This window comes from Merops nubicus, unplaced genomic scaffold (assembly GCF_000691845.1).
Source record: "Merops nubicus isolate BGI_N331 unplaced genomic scaffold, ASM69184v1 scaffold3136, whole genome shotgun sequence".
Taxonomy (NCBI): domain Eukaryota; kingdom Metazoa; phylum Chordata; class Aves; order Coraciiformes; family Meropidae; genus Merops; species Merops nubicus.
This window is the reverse complement of record NW_008615440.1, coordinates 1,520-21,396: the sequence shown is the minus strand read 5'-3', so window position 1 is coordinate 21,396 and position 19,877 is coordinate 1,520. Positions and strand designations below refer to the sequence as shown.

Below are 19,877 nucleotides of genomic sequence, written 5' to 3'. Positions count from 1 at the left end.
ATTTATGAAAAATGAAAACAACAAAGTTTGTAGGGGATTTCTATATATCTATAGGCATATTACTAGTAGAATTATGTATCACTTTTCTCTTTTGCTTCCTATTATGTGCATTGTGGTATTTTTCACTCTTCAGTTCTAGAGACACATTATAAAAATTGTTACTGCTGTGTTACTCTTAATTTTGGCTGTTTCTAACAACAACAAAAATGTCATTTAAAAGCTAGTGTTTGCCACTGCTTTTCAACTCAGGTCCCATGCGGTATCTGTCAAAGAGAAGTTATATAATCAGAGCAATTATGTTGCACTTGGAAAGAAAAAAAACTATATTCAGTAAAAAAGGAACAGTTGCTACATCAAAAACTGTAATGTTCATAAGCATCTATTAATATAAACAGTTCTATTAATGGAAGTTTTGTTTCAGTGTTCATACAGAATCTATTATTTATTGATAGTATTGACATGTCTAATTTGTGTGTATGGAAAACAGGCCTTTGGGTTCAAGTCCTTAAGTGACCTAGGATGCTACAGACAGTGACCAGTGACAAAAGAACAAGCTAAATATTATGGATAAAATCATGAACTCAAGATTTGTGTTAAGAGCGTATTTTTAAGAGTGCTTCTAGTTATCAAGCCTTGATCAGTACAAGTAGATGTATTTAGTGATGTAAGCAAGTATTTTATGTCTTACTTATGCTGACTTACCAGTAAGGACTGATGATTGTTGAGGGCATGGTCCATAGAAAGTTTACTTGCCCTGTATGAAAGTAGAAGTTTGTGTTGGATGCCTTCTGGTTTGTGTTGTATAATACAGAAGAAAACATTGATTATTTAGGTTTAATATATGGACTCGAAAAGCTTGTTCTGTGGAGTCTCTATTTTCCTTCATAATTACGTGCACTTAGGGAAGTGAGACAGCTCACAGCACACATGAATTGCAAGCGTGAAATTTTTGCTCTGTTTCTGATGAGATGAATAAAGATTCTTGGTATGCCCAAATAGTAATAATAGTAATTTTCTTTTAGATTCATGCACTTATCATCCAGGTGTTCCAGTCTTTCATGATGCTCTCAAAGTAAGTATGCAACTACCCTTTTAAGCCTTATCATATTGATCATATATGTAAAACAGTATGCTTGTATTTTCTGTTTAATTCCAAATCTTGCAGTGTTGTAGAAACTATTGTTCAGCCTATCACGTCAAAGCAACCCCATGAAACTAGGAAAGCACTTAAACCCGAAGAAGAAATTTTAAAACTCTACTCATATGGTCCAAATGCCACACGTGTCTGTGTGATGCAGGTTTCCCATTGATTGACCTTAGGTGTTTTAACAGTTTAATTATGTCCTCTGAATAGGTCTTTGGAGGCACTGAGAGGTGTCATACTGTCATACTCGTTAATTCCAGTTAATTAACTTGCTTGGAATTCTGACCAGCTGCTTATGGTTTTATGTGGCTGGAGCACTAATGTGTATGTGACATTTGCCTACTGTAAAAAATAATTGTGTTCTGTGAGAAGGCCAAATGACTGTTGGTTAGGTTGGTCACCCGTGCCTCTGATGCAGCTGTCCAGGCTTCTTAGGCGGCATATTCAGTAGTGAATTAAATATACCTGTTTGTTTCTGTCTGCAGTGATTAGGCCAACTGCATAGGCCATATTTGTTATATTAAACTGGAATTGTTTGAGACACAGCTGCCAAAACAGTCCTGGAAGTCATTCTAACAATTTAATTTTGTATGGTCAGAAATCTGGTGTCCTGAAATGGAGCCTCGCACTGGTTGCTGTGTTAATACAGCAGCCTAAGTGACCTTTCTTAGGACACCAAAGTGCTATTTTAACTGAGCTTTGGGGCAAGTATTTTTTCTTGGTATTTAGGAACTGTTTCTATTGGCAGTGCATCTCATCCCTGTCCCATAATGTGGTGTTCTTGGAGTTCGCAGGAGCTTGTGCCTATGTGCTGGGTGTTTTCTGTGAGCTGTTGCTCAGACTGTGGTATCTGACTCTGGAATCGGCCATCATGTGCCATGGGCACCTAATTTTAAAGACAGAAATTAAACAGTTACTTCAAAAACTTGTGTTAACTTCCTCTTTCTCTTAGGTATGCACTATTTTTTAAAAAGTACTACTTCCCCCCCCTCTCCTTAGCCTAATTGAAAATTTTTCATCATTTTGTAGGAGTAGATTTCTTCCTGCTATGAATTCTAGATAGCTAAGTAGGCAGGGTGAAACTTTTGGCTCCTTAACTGTGGAAATAGTTAATATTTTGAGGATATTTTAGAGACACCTACCTAAACCCTATCTTGTCACACTGCTGAAGCTCTCAAAGCGGCTGCGCATTTGTTGCTCAAACTGCTGCCTCTAGTAAGGTTCTTTGAGTTCTAAGATACTTTATTCACAGCAGCAAGATAGTTTTCTCTAAAACTAGATTTCTAGTTCATATAACAAAAAGTGCTGTTAGTTGATGTAATTGGGTAGATGGCTATACAGTGCAGATACCCAGCTTTGTGGTGGGAAGGGCAGTTGAAAATCTTGACTAGTGCTTGAGCAAAGAAAAAGTCCTCATCATTTTAGGAAGGGAGCCTGTACATCCTGCTACAGGTGAGCCCAGTCTCAGGTACAGTATTCTTTTGTTTTGTTTATGTGTTACCTTATGAGATGAAATAACATTTCTGTTGGACAGAGTTGGCATCTGACTTGTCATGGAAATATTGCCTCACGTTCACAGAACTTGATGATTAAGGCAGCATGAGTGAACTAGATCTGGCAGCTGTAACAGATTCCTCTGGCTTTTAAAATGCAGATGGAGATGATGCTGTCCAGAGACGGGAAGAAAATAATCTCTAATCGTGATGTGCTGCAACTTGTAAAGGAATATAATTTGCCTGTGCTTTTTATGAGCTGTTGCCAAGTAAGGTCATCATGCTTGTTTTGTTTTTATTCCAAAATGTTTATAGGGTTGGTCATGTTGTAAGAGAAGAACAACAGACTTTTCTGACTTCTTAAGCATTGTGGTATGTACTCATGATTATTTACAGTTTTTATATTTGTCAAATGGACATGATAAATATTAATTCACACAGGTACTTACATGTTTAAAATTTGTGTACTTTGGTTAAAACTGTCTTAAGTCTTGCCTGCACTACTTCTCTTGTTAAAATGTTGAAGTTGAGTCTCATTTTGAAGCTTTAATGATTATAATTCTATCAAAAGTTATTTAGATGCTTGTTAGCAAGGAAGGTAGGTCAGTATTTTTTGTTACTCTGATTACTGAAAGTATGCATTTTTCTTTAATCTATGTCCAAATGAAGGTATTTTCCACTTTAGTTGCAGGATTTCTTTTGCAGCCAATATTTAGAGTGGGCTAAAGGTGAAGATGGAGCTGAAGAAGTAGATCGAGAAAACATGTTGCAGCTTTTTGTATTTTTTTAATTGTGTATACAAATTACACAGCATGTATATATAAACGTATGCTTTCCACAATAGGGCTGTACAAAGGGTCTCCATAACAGTGAGAAACCTCCTGAGCCTGTCAAACCAGAAGTCAAAACTACCTCTGAACGGAAGGAGCTTGCTGAATTGAAACCCAGATTTCAAGAACACATAATTAAAGCACCAAAACCATTGGAAACCATTAAAAGGCCAAGGTATAGTATTTGAAACTAAGTTTTGTCAAATTTATGGTCAGTTGGCCAAGTTAAAGCTTGTTTGGTTATTCAGTGTTAACACATTTCATAAAGTGTAAAAAATCGCAGAATAACTTTAGAAGAGCCTGTGTTTGGGAGCAGTGATGATGTTATCTTAGGCTTCCAAATGAGCTGAAAGAATTCTGGTTAGGACAAGGTGGTACTGGATCCCTCAGCATTTAGCTTCACGGGAAACAAAAATTCCAGTGTAAAGCCTCATAGCTCAGAATGCTTCTAGCAGTTGTGTTTTGTTAAACAGCCATAAAAAATAATTTTAGGGTGCCTGTATTTAAATCCCTTAATCTCTCTGATTTATTTTTGTTATAGAGTATTTAGGATTTCCTGTTGGAAGCCAACACTGCCTTTTAAATTTCTTCTAGCATTTATGAGTATAGTTTGCTTGTTTGTTGTTGTAAGGGAGACTGGAAAGGAGGAGCCTTATAGCAAGATTAAAATTTACTACTTTGTTGTCTATTGTAAATGATTTATTTTTCATGAAGCTGATGTGAGTATGTGGACATTTTTTTTCAGCCCAGATGAACCAATGACAAGCTTGCAGCTGAAAGTGTCAGCTTCCTTGAAGCAAGCGCTAGATAAACTGAAACTCTCCTCAGAAAATGAAGAGAAAAAAGGTGAGGATATAGGGAGATTAAGGAGGTATATGATGGTAATTGTCACACAAATAAATGCAATTCTATTTTTGGGTTTTGTTTCTGAAGTCATTATTTCATGCTATTGTGAACTTGTCCTTAGTAATCTGGGAAATACCTTCCAGTCTAGGGAACGATAATCCAACTTGAAACATGAACAATATGGAGGTTTGGGTGTTAGGAGCAGTATGTTGCCATTAAAATTATTTGAACTGCCTGTTTTTTAAGATTTTGTGGCTATAATGGGCATGATGGGAACATCCATTTCCACACATATGACTGAAAGTGCTCCCAAGAAATTGGAAATGTCATTGCAAACACGATGTCATATAAAGCCTTTCATAAACTGGTGAAATGCCTCTGAAGGCTACTTGGCTTACCTTCGTCTGGTTTTCCTCTTTTTTTTTTTTTTTCTTCCCACAGTTTACTTGGAATTTAGTTCCAGAGCTGCACTGCTCCTTAAGAAATACTTTCTAATTTCAGCCTACGTTTGTGCCTGTTTTATACTTTGTTCTTGTGCCAAAACTGTCATTTAGCTCTTCTTTTTACTTGGTGCCCAGATTCTTGTCTTGTGTACATTTATAGACAGCAATTGGAGCTTTTTATACATTTTTAGTTTTACAAAACCAAACAAGATGAGTGATTGTTCTCTCCCCCTATGATTGTAATGTTCCTCTTCATCAGTTTGATTTTTGGGGTTTGTTTGTTTTTGTCCCCACTTAAAACAGCATAAAGGTGTAAAACCTAAAATCTGATGCATAGGTGATACAGCTTTTGGAATGTTTGTATAGTTCCTGTTTCTTTCTACTTTTCTGGCAGACTTCAGTGCTGGGCAGAACATAGGCAGCTTGAGAGGGTTTTCTCCAATCTACTTCTTAGCTCTTTTTATTTCTTAATAAAAGCAAAATATTTATCACATTATACAATTCAGTTACTATTTTCTATAATATAATTCTCCTTACAGAGGAAGACAGTGATGAAATCAAGATAGGGACGGCATGTAAAAATGCAGGCTGTTCAAAGGTAAGTGGTTCAGTTCCACTCTGCAAACCAGCTGCTGAAGTATTAAGTGTTTTCTTTTTGTGGGTGTTTTTTCATGTGCTACAAATGAATTTGGAAATGGCACAAAGTCCATCAGGCTTAACGAATGCACGTTTGATAACACGCTCTGGTATTGGCAAGTGTGGGCTGTTTTGTGCCATGTGTGCGGGAAGTCCAAGGTGACTTTTTCTTAAACCTGTTTTGAACTGGTAACGACTGAGCTCGCCAGACCCGTGATACTGATGTGTTTCAACTTAAAATGGCAACTATAATATTGGTGAGTGGTGGCTTAGTGATGATACTTGAATTGCCCCTGATAATCTCTGTCCAGATCAGAAGCATCTGCAGATCTTATCAGTTAATGCTTTCTGCCAGAAGAATCCACAAAGAAAATGGTTTAACACCTTGAGCACCAAAATTAGTCTTTATATTACATAGTCATGTAAACCAAAGGGTTTTTTTTACACTGGTGTTCTTGTGTTGTGCAGAAAATGACAGCAGAATTTAAATTGATATCTCACTGGACATCTGACAGATTTTTGCATTTTCTACTGAAACCCTGGTGGAAGGAGAACTTGTTTGTGTTATGAAGAACTGATCCGATACTCAGTGGCAGGGTTGCTACTGTTTAACTTTCTTTTGAGAATCCGTGTGTTTTATGAATGATAAATGCAGTTTATTTTCCAGTTAAGTACTTATTTTCTCTGAATACTCAGAGTATTTTTAAAGACAGGCATCTCTGAGGATCTAAAGTGACCATTGGGGGCATAGATGATGGCGCCATTGAACACTATTGAACTGATAGAATGCACAGTTTGTGAAGGGGGAGTGCCAGAGAATCTTCTGTGATGGAAGGTTGAATGGTTATTTTGTGAAGCTTGGACAAGTCATTAGGCCTAGAATATTTACTCAGCAGCTTTGTAGTACTTTGTTCAGTGCTTCTGTTGTGAGCTGTGTTTTGTTCTGATATTTTCCCCTCCGTCTTTATCCTGCAGCAGTAACACATTTTAAATGCTTTGTTTTACTAGACGTACGAAGGACCACACAGCACAGAAGAAGTATGTATATACCATTCTGGTGTACCTATATTCCATGAAGGGTTAGTATTCAGTTAATTTTAAATTGTTTTTAGTAGTCTGTTAGGTGCTCCTGCTTCCTTTATAGACGTTGCCTTGCTTTTGTTCTGTACGTTTTTCTTCACTCAAAGATGACAATGCTTGATGCACCTGTACTAAATTAACAGTAACATTGCATAAAGGAGAGCTCTTAAGCATTCACAGTAAATAGTGTCCTAAATATTGTTTAATTACTTTGCAAACTTTCAAGGATGAAGTACTGGAGCTGTTGTAAAAGGAAAACGTCTGACTTCAATACGTTTTTAGCTCAAGAAGGCTGCACAACAGGCACGCACGTGTGGACTAAAAAGGATGCGGTAAGCAGCGCTGGCGGTGTGTTCTGTAGCTGGCCCTTCTGAATTTTGAATACTGGAGTGTAGTTGGTGGCTTGATTGAGTTATTACTGTAGTAGAGCTGTTACAGATTGCTACCTCTGATATAATGGGGAGGATGTTACGCACAGTGTGACAACAGAAATGAAGTTTGAGGTAATTGTTGGTAGAAGTGTACTTGGAATAGAGTACAGCCTTTCTTTTTGGTGATATGTATAGCATCACTGTTATTGTAAAAGTGATTTTGGAAAATTCAGGGAAAAAAAAAAGGTAGTCTTTTCTGCTTTGGTAGTTAAGAAATTAGTCTATAGTATTCCACGTAGAATATATTCCATATGTACTATTTCAAGATTATTAAAAGTCTTTCCCAAAGACCAGGAAGAGAGCAGCCTTACAAGTTCTGTAGTAAGATAACTGCACTTCTAGTTCCACACAGAGTAGTTTTTCTGTTGTTTTTCTTGCCTTTTTCTGCCTAATTTGGCTTCAGTTTGTTTTTCTGGTCTGAATATAATTGAGTGTTTTGGTTTGGCTACCAGTGTAACAAATACAGAGAGAGGATCTCTGCTTCGTTCGTAGCTATTTCATTGCAATATTGGGAACAAACTGCAGAATTAAAAGTTGAAAAACACTTCCATTCAAAGTTTAAAAAGTTTCTTGAAGAATTTTGTAGAACATAATAATGGAACTGAATGCTTTCTTCAAAAACATTAAGTGGTTACATGTTGGATGCAGGTGAATACCAAATTCTTGTTATGAATTTATTGTTTATTGCTGAGGCAAAATGAGTTTCATAGTGCCAATATCAGTAACATCTAACAGAAGAAAATAAAGACATATTACATAAAGTGTAGTTCTATTACCTCATTCTACAGCAGCTGCTTCACAAGTCCTTTTAAGTCATAGAGTTGCTCCTTGCTTTGAAAATTTAAGAATTATTTTCAAATGCAGAAAGGAAGGATTAAAAAAAAAAAAAAAAAAAAAAAGCTGCAGTTGTGAGCCTAAACCAGTAAAGTATTCTTCTAAAGAATTTACCCAGGTGTTAAGGAAGTGTCTATGTTGAGATAATGAGCTTTTAGCTAAGAGGGTTAGGCTTTTTTTACTTAACCTTTTCATGGTTATTTTGGTTTTTTTTTTTTTCATCATTTGTTTTTTCCTGCATCAGAAAACAGGGTAATATTCAACATTTTTTTTGTAGTTATATAAAAGTTTCTTGGAGTCATGGCTTTCTTTTTATTTGCTGAGTTGCTTTCTACAACCTGCTGAATAACTAGTCTTAGAAAGGAAGTTAATACAAGTAACATATTGTTGTTTGGTTGGTATTTTTGAGGGGGGGGGGTGGAGGTTTTTTCTGGCACAATGTCCTGGTTTCTCACTGTAGTCTCTGTCATAAACATTGGTTTTTGCACATTTAATTTTTGTCAGGGACCAATAGCTGAAATACATAGTAAAAAGAGATCTAAGTACAGTCTTGCAGTCTCCTGTGAGCATTAAATATAGTGTTTTATTAGCTATGGTTGCTGGCTACAAAAATAGTCCTGGGCTTTTATCCTGATTAATCTTGTAAAAATACTCCTGAATAGGTTTTTAAGTCTTTCTTCTGTACCATTTTCCTTATGTAGGGTAAGAAAGTAGTTCCATGCAGGCATGATTGGCACCAGACTGGAGGAGAAGTGACTATTTCTGTATATGCTAAAAACTCTGTTCCTGATCTGAGCTATGTAGAAGCAAATAGCACAATGGTGAGTATCTGCCTTAAGATTACCATGATATGTGGTTTTACAGCTACTGATATTAACCAAGTGTTAAAACACTGCTCTGGTTTCATAATTACAGATTTGAAGAAAATTATACAGCTTCCAGAATGTAAATATGGCCACTATTGACTATGATACTGTACCAGAATCAATTAGAGTAGATTTTCACTTCTATGTCTGAGGGACAATTTGATTGCTTTGCTCATTATAAGATCCGAGTCCTAATGTGATATACTTTGTTTAAACGTGCTTGAGGAGTCAAATGTTTATTAGCCTGACAAAATTTTCTGTTGTTTTTCCTTTTAAGTTAAATATCCATATTGTATTTGAAGGAGAAAAGGAATTTCATCGCAGTGTGAAATTATGGGGAGTAAGTATAATTTTTTTATTTTATTTTTTTTAAATAGTAAAACCGCAACAAAACATAAACCCTCATCAACACAGTTTGGTTTTCCTCATTACTCTGCTTACTGAAAGAAATTCCGTTTCATGCCTTTCGGTAATTAAATTTAAACCCTAATCTAATGTCCTAGGTGGTCGGGTATGACATCATAGTTGATGCTGCTTTGAGCAGAAGTGATCTCTTTAGGTCCTGTCGGATCCCAACACCACAATAGTGCTGTTGCAGAAAACCTTTCACACTGTGGAGCTGCATGCTTATGTATGTGTTAGACCAATGTGTGTGTGTTGTGTGTGGAAGTCTTACGTTCAGAGCTTGGGAATGGCAGAGGGCTGACTTGTCTAGACAACACAGGGAACTCCATCTACCTAAACATCTGCTGAAATTTAGTGATAAAGTATTCTTCCAAACTTAATTCCCAAATATTTAGCAGTTTGTTTCTTAAACTGAAGTGTGAACTGTGTTCTGTTGTAGGTAATCGATGTGAAGAGGAGTTACGTGAACATGACAGCCACAAAGATCGAGCTCACCATGAGAAAAGCAGAGCCCCTGTTATGGGCCAGTCTTGAACTACCGCTGTCCAGCACGCAACAGAAAACTGAGAATTCAGATCAGCAGTGATTCCAAGAGACAAGTTATTTCCCGTTAACGAAGTGGTGACTTGCTACTGTAATCAAATATTTAACTTTATATAGGTTTTTTTTGTTAGATTGTATGTTCCATTCTACAAAGAAATTTGACGCACAGTAAATTGGGTTGTAAGCTTGAAGGATAATAGCTGCTTCTGCTCTTGTGCCCGTGAGTGTATTTATTCTAGCTGGATGTCTTCATGGGGATTTAGAGTGAAAAAGCTATTGCCCCTTGCTTACAGCCATACCTGCCATGCACTGACTGTCCAGGTAACTGTGTTCTCGGGCCACTCTGCATGGTAATTTTTCAGGAGTTCTATTTAGACTGGATCAACTGGGTAGCACATGTTAAATTCAGCACTGTTCATTGTGAAGCATGCAGTAATGCAGATAGAGAAATCTGAGTTCCTGAAGTGATTAGCACGCAGTTTCACATCTAGAACAAAAAGATACATAAATATGAAAGAATATGAAAGAATACTTGCAGTTTTGCATTTTTGTCTTTTGAAACAAATGTTTGTTTCAATACCCATTGGTTGTGTAGGGTTATAATAAATGGTATTTTGCTAAGGATTTTAGTACTTGCTGACTTTTGCTGTCTTTCATGTATAGAAGCAGGAGATCAGATTAAAATAAATAGAGCTGTCAAGAAGGATTTTTTTCTTGTACATCTGGTATTTGAATTGTTAAATATATGAACGAACAGCAAAATCAATTAATAATTTTAGCATCTCAGCTGTGGAGAATATACATATGGCAGACTATTATAAAGTAACCGAGGTGCTTTATATATTTGCCAGTCTTCAGAATGTATATTCAGTCCTTTTCTACATTAAAAAAATAACTCTTTTTTTCAAAGTAGATGGATGCGTGTAGTAGGAGAAGGCAGCACGCACTGTAGGTGTCTCAGGAAAATCAGTTCCATGTAGATATGCATAGCTTGTGTTTAGGAAGACGATAATCTAAGACTGAAATTTATCTACAGGACATATCTTAGGAGAAACAAACAACAAGCTTTAAAATGTCTGTTTCAAATCATAATGCTGTTGTCAAGCACTGGGACAGGCTGCCCAGGGAAATGGTGGAGTCACCATCCCTGGAGATATTCAGAAGAAATGTAGATTATGTGCTGAGGGACATTGTTTAGTGTTGGGCTGGCAGTGCTGGGTTAATGGTTGCACTTCATCGTAAAGGTCTTTTCCAACTGAAATGATTTGATGATTCTATGATAACTATACCTTTGATTTAAAATATTTTTTAAATATTATTTCTTTTGAACAGCATAAGCAAAACACTAATTAGAAATCAAAACCTTATTTTTCGTTTCAATTCTCTATCAGTAAAATTTGTGGTTGAAACCAGGATAGTTTTAAAGATGAGACTTTCCTCCAAGCAGCAACACATGCAGTAATGCTAGTTTATCTTTCTGCCGTAGTTTCTTAATTTTGGGTTGCAGCTGAGAGAAAAACAATGGGTTTGTATAGAAATCGTGCAAAACATCCACCATTATTTACTGTGCTGAACATATATATGTTAACATGTAGTCCTGTGGACTGTTGAAATGTATGAATGCTCGTCTGCCGGCCTTGGCAGACCTGGAATAATGCTAAGAGAACACAGAATTTGACTTGAGCTCAGAGTTCTGTCTCTAGCAGTACTTGAAGTCCTACACCATGTTTAAAGTAGTAGGAAATAGATTACCAAAGAAACCATCCTCGAACACCAAGAAAGTAACACCAGTGCTGTATATATGAAATTCAGTTGAATGGTTTGGTGCTTCTTTACCTTCATTTCAAGATCCTGTTTCTTTACTGACTGGGAGGGAGTGTGGTTGCTTTCTCTCTTGGGTCCCTATTGAAAGTTCCAGCTCCAAGTTCTACCCAAAAGATTCTATTAACCTCTAATAATGCTTAAAAAAAAAAAAAGTCAAAATGTCAGGTGCTGTGAAGTGGTAGGGTACAAGCTTACAAAAGTGTATGCCTGCAAATGGCCCTTAAAAAATTGAACAGATGTTCCCTGGTGTGTTCTGAACTCCCAAGTGGAGCTCTTATTATAATACTGAGAACATTCACTTCAGTGGATGAAATATTCCAGATAGCTGTAGCTACTGGTGTGCCATCTGTATTTTTGTATGCAGAACCCTGAATTTGGACAGCAAAACAAGCAGTGTTTAAGTGCCAGGATTAAGTTCTTATTTAACAAGCAAGTTTAAACATGTGTCTTTCCATATGTATATGTAAACACCCTAAAATGTTCTCCACGTTTTTTAACATAATTTCAGTTTGTTTTCGTTTTCACATGCTGTAGGTTTACAACATGTAAAGTCCAGTTGGAAGACCTACAAGGGAAATAAAATTTCCTGGGAAAGCAGAAGTTCTGTTTTTAAACAAGTCATATTTTCCTGTAGTGTACTGAATGCTGAATGGAGAGAAATGTGGTTGAACAGACCACCTATTGTTAGTGCTGCAGGCTTGGGACCCTCTGACTATTTGTTACGCTATTCATACTACACTCTGCTGCTAGCTGAGTCAACCTGGCCATAAGTAGAGAAATGGTCCTCAGTTTTGGTTTTTATTCATTCCTCTTACTCTTTTCCTGCTGTTCATACTTTGAGCACAAAGTTAAAGATAGTTCAGGAGTTCTGTATGACTTTCCCCACGAGTGGCAATAAAACCACTTTTAGAATTCACCTGTTTAAAAAAGTAAGCAAAAAAACCCACCAGCTTTCTTCAGGCAAGAAGATAGCCTAGTTTTCTATGGCCTCTGATGGTTTTCAAAATAAAAAGACAGGTTTTCACATGGTATAGACTGCCATAAGTCTCTTGTTTAACTGCATTAGTTCTCAGCAGCTTTTTAGAACCATATGTCTACATCCATTATCATGCTGCAGAAGCTGTGTCACTGAATTTGAGTGCTTCGAGCAGTTCCTCAGAACAGGCTTCAACACATCAGTGTTAGACCTGGGTATTTCAGGAGATGACATCATGTCCTGACACTTCAATGGGATATTGGTTTGGCTGTGACTTCTATTAGTAACCGTGGAAAGGTGAACTCGACTGTGGTGTACCAAACCAATCACCCTATTTTCTCAAAAGCAAGATTGGGAAGTAAACTTCAGTGAGTTTTGATCACATAAGCTTTCACCTGTCTGAGAACAGTAGAAAAAAATAACAAGCAAAGTAGGTTCTGGAATACTTGCTGTTAAATTTACCCTTTTTTTCATATTTTCAGAAGTGGTGCTATATTTACCAAGCTGGTTAACAGTCTCACTGTATTTTTACAATTGATGAGTCTGTGAAGGCTCTCGTGTGTTTCAGCATGGCTGTACACGTTACACATGCACACTGCTGCATGTCTCAGAACTCACTGCCCAGGTGCATATGAAACTCTTCCTTCACAACCCCTTAATAGGAAAAATTGCATGGGTATACAAGTTTGTGACAGAAATCTTAATCTGTTCCCTCATGTATAAACCCATTTTCCTACCCAACATTACGTATTTTTTGTCTAACAGAATATAAAAGAAGCGTGTCTTGGAGGAGTTGGAATTTAATGTTAATATACAGTTAAGCACTGGGCAGTTCAGCTGCATTGATGTAATTTGACCAAAAAATCTTCCACTGGATGATCTCCTGGAAGATGTACATTATCAAGTCACCATTTCAGTAGCACAGTTTAGTTTTAGTAGGAATTTTGCCTTGAGAAAAGAATCTACTTATCCTACATAATGGTGCATTTTTTGCTTGCGTTCTTTAAACATGGCATGAGTATTCATTAAATACTGTACCTGATAATCATTGGTCTTTCCCAATTGCTACTAAAATTTTTTTATCTCCATTCAAGAATGAGATCCTTTGTAAAGTAATGAGTTATGTCTGGAACAAGGCCAGGTTGGATGGGGTTTCAGCCTGATCTAGTGGAAGATGTCCCTGCCCATGGCAGGGGGTTGGAACTAGACTCTAGAGTTCTTTAAGGTTCTTTCCAACCCAAACTGTTCTGTGATTCTCCTAACACTTGTTTTAAGGTGGTAATAATTTTGCCCTTGTAAGAGTCTCGAATTAAGTTGAAGGGGGGAGATGTCTTTTCGCATGGTCGTTTAATTCTTCACATTCATAAAGCTTACATGCAGAAGTTAATCTCATGTCTTCATGTTCTAGTTTTTTTCTAAACGTATTCAATAAAATTCTTATTACATGCTGGTTGCATTTGGGGTTTTTTTGGCTTCTTTTGTTATTCCCTTTGGATTTGCAAAACAGTTGTTGACATAGAATACTGCAGTATTACTGCTGGATTCACTGCTTGGAAGAAAACTAACCAAATGTGCTTCTAGCCTAATATGCTCAGCCTATTTTGTTCTTCCATTATTGAAAACAAGACTCATGTTTGGGAGGCAGAGTGGATACTGTGCACTAGTACAGCCCAAGGATTTAATTTTTTTTCAAGGGAACACTTTGTAATCAAGTCACACTTTTTAACGTCAACATTAACCCAAACTTCACATGTTCTGCCTTCATCTCTGAAAGTGGTCAACATTTGGAGTGTCTACTCTTGAACAAAGCCTACAACCAAATAGTTCAGTTCAGAATTGGTTTTTAATTGTAGCTCTGCAAATTGGAAGCCTGTTGGCACTTCTGTTAGGAAATTTTTACTTCAATGGGTTTCTAACTTAGATGGGATGCTTATCCTTTCCAAGAGCAGTTAACACTGGTAAAGAGAATAAAGCTAGTAAAGTGAATGGAGGATATTAAAATGTAGTTGAAAATAAATTTTTAAGACAAGGGGTTCCATATGTTTGTAGAAAAATAAATAGTTATAGAAAACATGCTAAGACTGGAGGTTAATACGAAAGTATCAGCTCCAACTGTGAATATTGCTAGTAGCAGGGCACAAGCTTTGTTAGCTCTGCAGGGTGTTGGGACTTGCCAGGCTTGCGTGGTCTGAACTTTTCTTCACATGTCTGGGGCCTTGTTTTCACTTGTTTGGCTGGTTTGCATTGTCTCATGACCAGGTGGCTATTGCCTTGTTTTACCTTTTATGGTTGTATGGTATAACCACATTTTTAATATAAATCCTAATAACACGCAGTTTTTCTGTGTAGAAGAGCAGAGTAATGCAAGCCTGATAGAAGCAGAGGACTTGAAAACTGGGGCAAGGGGTGAGATGTAGAGGACCATGGGCAAGGGATAATTAGAGATGGGGGACAGGATGATACTGGATCCTCAGGAAGATAAGCAGCTCATAGTCATGACTGCTTTGTCATTGAAAGGTTTGTCTAGAATAGTATTCTTTGCTTTTTCGTTTTCTGTAATAAATAGAGTTAAGATTTCAAGTAGATGATAAATGAACTTGTCCTCACTTATAAAGTGTGTTTCTCTCTGCCTGTAGTGAGAGAGGCCAGATGGTTGTGTTTCACTGCTCTGCTGTGACAATGGGTGACGCTACCCCAGTGCCCCCACAAGGCTGGGTGCCAGGACAGTGCTGTGTGGGCTGCCAGCTGAAGATGCTGGTTTAGTGCAGCAGGAGGTGCCAGGACGTGCAGGCTTGGGTGGAGAGTATGGAAACATGGCCTGGGAAACCACGAGCTGAGGAAGCACAAGCAGAGCTTCGGGAGGGGGTGTTGGTTCCAGGACTATCTGCAGGGACAAGTTATCTCCGAGGGAGCTAAATCTCTCAGTGCTCAGCATTCACAGCCGATCACGTTTCTTACCCTGATGTCCTACTGCTTATGGGTTACATAAGGGTGTGTTGTCACAACACTCGCTGTGTCCAGCAACTGGCCTGGCTTTCCTTCTGAAAGTCCAGCCAAGTTTGGAGGTAATGTGGATGGCAGCATCAGGAATGCGTCAGCAGCTTACTGTCAGCAAGCTGGCAAAGCACATCTGGGGAGGGTGCCACATAAACACAGCAGGTCTATTCTCATCTGATACCCTCCTGTGAAATGCCTTCCCCATTATCGCCTCTCCTGTTCTTGCCCTTTATGGAAGGTTGCAATGTGTTTGCAGTTTACTGGAACTAGCTCCAGCCTCTCCAGCATGAGGTGCCAAACAGACCAGTCCTCCTCCTGCTCCTCCTCGCTCGGGGCTCCCCACAGTGCTGTGCAGAGCCCCCAGCGTTGTTCAAGGGCTTTGCTGAGCTTGCCATGTGGCAGGGAGAACCAATGGACTCTGCCAACCTGCAGAGAGTTGCCCATATAGAGTTGTCCCACAGTGGGTTGCCCATGAAGACTTGTCCTAGACCTGCCAGGACCTCTCAGCCGTGCAGCTGGGGAGCTGCAGCCAGGGCAAGGGTCCCACTGTCAGGCTCCTCTTCCCGACACTCATGGAGCTCCCGCACTGCAGCTCTGTGGGAGACCAGGAGGTGCTCAGGACCAGATACCCTCATGGGGCACCTGTGGCCAAGACTGATGTGGGTGCCCTGCAGGGAAGGGAAATGGGCAGGGGTGTAGCAGGGTCCCTCTACCCCTTCCTGGAGCCATGACCTGGTGCAGTGGTGGACAGGAGGGGTTCAGGAGAGGGACAGGAGGAGAGGGTCGAGGGGACACTGCAGCCCACCTCCATCACTTGGCCTGCTCAGAGGGGTGGGCTGAGCAGAGAGGGACCTGGGGTGGGTTTGACAGGACCCGGGCTGAGTATTGAGGGGACCTGGGGCGGTTTGGGGCAGGACCAGGGCTCAGCATCAAGGGCTTCCCCTTTAATTTCAAAAGCTCTGGCCAGTGCTGCTCTTGGCTGGAGGGCCAAGTGTATGGGTGCTCATGCTTCTCATCCTTAGCCTTGTCCTTGTTCTCCTCACAACCCTCCTCTCTGAAGCAACCCTAGGGTCTCCTGTCCTTCAGACCCTGGGCTTCCATCAGCTTCCACCCTTGATTTCCAAGGGGGACAAGCCAGCCCCTCCTGAGCAGATCACATCTGCCCATACCAGCTGCCGGGTGTCACAAAGGGGGCTCTGCTTGCCAGGCTAGAAAAGGGGGTGCAGGGCCTTGTGGGATCAGGCACTGGGTGTGGGCACCAGTCTGGCACTGTCAGCACACCTCAGCCTCAGCCTCTGCCACCCCCAGCAGGGCTGTGGGTCCTGTCAGGGTGTGTGGGTCATGGCCACGTGTGCCACTCGTGGGGTGCAAAGAGACACTACCCGTCTCCATGTGGGAGGCCCCCCCCAGCCCCAAGGAGGGCTGACCCACTCCCAGTGGGTGTGCAGCCTTGATGCCATGGTGGTGGCTGTGCCCAGGCCCCCTCCAGCCCCTCATGGGGGAATCTTCACCTCTGTCCAGCCTGCTGTAGCTGGGTCTGGAACAGGGGTCCTCCCACAGTACTCTCTTCCCCAACGTCCTCCCAGTCAAGGCTCCATAAGCCTTGAGTGGGGGGGCGGCACGGGGGCGTCTCCTCCCCCAGGCCCCCCCTTTCCAGGTAGGAACTCCAGCCTGCCTCCTTACACCTCCTGGGGGGCTGTGGCACCCACAGCAGTATCAGGCTGGGAGCCCACGTGGGGAGGCTGGAGCTCTTCCTTTGGCAGGTTTGTGCCCTCACTCCTGCAGTTCAGCTTCTGGGGCTCTTCATCGTCATGTTCACCAGCAACAAGCAGCTGAAACAAGGCTTGGTGGCCACTGGCAGGAGCTCTTCTCCCAAGCCCAGTGCTGCCATTGCCACATTCCTGGAGACACCTCACTCACCAACACCAAAAAGAGATACATCTGCCAGGCCCTAGCCGAGGAAGCTGCAGTGAGCGCAGCAAGGCCTTGAGTAAATCCTGTGGTCTTCTCTTCTATGTTTTGGTCTTTCCCTCACCACCCTGCACCATCACCCCCAAACCACGAGCTTCCTGTGCAAGAGCTGAGCAGGGAATATGCCAGCACCCCCAAAATCCTCCCTCAGCCTCCATGTCACAGTGGTGCCAGCAGGGTGGCAGCTATGAAGAAGAGTCTGGAAAGCTTGATGGATCTCAGTCCCTGGAGAAAAAGCCTCCAGGGTGCTGTGTTTTAGGGTGATCATGCATTTTAGGGTCCCCAGTACTTGGAACAACCTCTACACGGCCACAGTGCTAGCTCCAGAGCTTTATTGGTGGGAGGCAAGTGCGAAGGTCGCTGTCTCCTAGGACAGAAGGGCGCTTCTCAAGAGCTTTTTCTTGTCAGGCGTGAGCTTCTTGGGAAAGCAGATGTTGAAATAGATGAGGAGGTCACCCTGGCGCCGGGGGTCCTGGGGCAGCGGCATCCCCTCCCCTGGCACCACTTTGCAGTACTTGGGGCTGCAAAGCAGAGGAAGGGGCTGGGAGGAGCCCTGAGATGATCCTGACATGGGGGTCACAGTGCTAAGCCCCGATGTACCCAGGTTGCAGAGCCCTACGCACACTGCTGAGTGGGTTTCTCAGGGCAGGTTTGTTCCTCCAGCTCCAACTGTGTGACCCACTCTCCTCTTCCAGCCCTTGCTCCTCATCCTGCAGGCTGTATCATCCAGACCTCACCTCGCTCCTGTCCTTCACCCACCCACACCAAGCTCTCTCCTGGCTTCTGCTGCCACCAACATGGCCCCAGACCATAAGAGTAGCCCACGGTTGCCATCTTCCTCTTCCAGGCTGTGATCCTGCAGCGGGGACCCTGGGAGCCTGCCAGAAAACCTTTTGAAGCCCCCCAGTAATCCAGGCAATGAGGATGTGCTTGGGAATTGCCTCCCAAGTGCTTGATCACCTCCTTGGCCAGCAAGCTTTGCAGAAAGGCCACGCCCAATGGCCTGAGGCCAGCAGCCGCTCCCCCACGGGCACTTACTCCACGATGTCATTGATGGGGATGTTCAGCAGCCGCCCGTCCAGCGTCCTCACCTCCACCGAGCAGCCCACCAGCGCCTGCAAGGCACAGACCAGGGCCCCGAGCTGCCCCTGCAGCCCCAGAGGGCAAACCCCAGCTGGGGCTGGCTCCGTCCCCTCGCTTGCCTCTTTACCTTTCCCAAGGGGATGGTGGCAACATGAATGAGGTTATCGTTGGCTCTTTTAAACCTTGGGTGGAGTTTCTCTTGGACAACAAAGGTGATGTCAGAAGGAATGATGTTCGGACCCTACAAGGGAAAAGCCACTGAACTGCTCTGTTAGCTGCGCTGCCAACTACCCACAGCAATGGCAAACCTGCAAAGACCGTGCAGTGGGTCCCGAGGAAACCTGGCCCAAAAGTTCACACCATAGTCATCACCTGGTCTCCTTCCTTCTCAAAGGTGATCCTGGTGCCCTGCTTCCACCCCGGCTGCACGTCGATTGTTAGGATCTTATCTCGGATGGTGCTGGTTTGACCGTCTTCATTCATCACCTGGGGGGTGGATGAGGGGTTGAGAAAAGCTGTGTCAAAGCATCACAGAAGGGTTTAGGTTGGAAGGGACCTTTAAAGGTCATCAAGTTCAACTCCCCTGCGGTGAACAGCGACATCTGCAACTAGATCAGGTTGCTCAGGGCTCCATCCAGCCTGAACTGGAATGTTTCCAGGGGTGGGGCATCTAACACGATGTTTTTCACCACCCTCAGCATAAAAAAATTCTTCCTTAGATCTAGTCTAAATCTACCCACTTTCAGTTTAAAACCATCACCCCTTGTCCTGTCGCAACAGGCCCTGCTAAAAAGACCATCATTATCTTTCTCATAGGACCTTTTTAAGTACTGAAAAGCTGTAAGAACATGTCCCCAGAGCCTTTTCTTCTTCAGGCTGAAAAAAACCCAAGTTTCTCAGTCTGCCCTCACAGCAGAGGGGTTCCAGCCCTCCCGTCATTTCGGTAGCCGCCTCTGGACCCACTCCAACAGGTCCATGCCTTTCCTGTAGAGAGCAGAGCAGAGGGGCAGAACCAGCTCCCTTGTCCTGCTGACCACGCTGCTTTTGATGCAGCCCAGGACATAACTGATTTTCTGGGCTGTGAGCTCACATTGCCAGCTCATGTCCAGCTTTTCACCCAACAGCACCCCCAAGTCCCTCTCTGCAAGCCTGTCATCGCCCCAAGAGACAATACAGAGAGGTGATTTGTGACACCAAGGTGCCCAAGGTGAGAGGGTTATGACTGCTCTGCTCACCCAGCCACGTACAAGCTGGCAGAGAAGAGGGTCAGGATGGCTCGTACACCACAGCAAAGGAGCTGCGGTACAGATGGGATCAGATCAACTAGGAGAAACTCAGGGTTGGGATGAGGAGACTGGGACAGCGAGAGGAGGGGACACAGGTCACTCACAGCACAAAGGAGATGCAGCCCAGTGTGAACATGAAATCTTGAAAGCCAAGGAAACACTATGTTCCTTCTCTGCCCCGCTCCGGAA

The 19,877-nt window shown here is 41.8% G+C and overlaps 2 protein-coding genes across 2 annotated transcripts in view; one reads left to right on the top strand and one right to left on the bottom strand.

Moving 5' to 3' along the window:
- Positions 1-1,022: 1,022 nt before the first annotated feature.
- On the top strand, positions 1,023-9,594 carry CHORDC1 (cysteine and histidine-rich domain (CHORD) containing 1; the record flags this gene model as incomplete). Its single annotated transcript, XM_008942504.1, has 10 exons — positions 1,023-1,072; positions 2,953-3,009; positions 3,482-3,642; positions 4,213-4,313; positions 5,296-5,354; positions 6,401-6,471; positions 6,699-6,804; positions 8,439-8,558; positions 8,881-8,943; positions 9,448-9,594. Coding segments are annotated over 10 exons (935 nt in total), but the record flags the coding sequence as incomplete, so codon positions are not given.
- Positions 9,595-17,686: 8,092 nt separating this feature from the next.
- The window catches only part of DNAJB13 (DnaJ (Hsp40) homolog, subfamily B, member 13), a gene marked incomplete at its 5' end in the record, with an annotated part of 3,700 nt that continues 1,509 nt past the window's right edge, over positions 17,687-19,877 (bottom strand). The window contains 4 exons of the mRNA XM_008942503.1: positions 17,687-17,840; positions 18,358-18,434; positions 18,530-18,643; positions 18,775-18,888. Of these exons, the coding sequence (XP_008940751.1) occupies positions 17,687-17,840; positions 18,358-18,434; positions 18,530-18,643; positions 18,775-18,888 (459 nt within the window). The remainder of the gene's footprint in view (positions 17,841-18,357; positions 18,435-18,529; positions 18,644-18,774; positions 18,889-19,877) is intronic.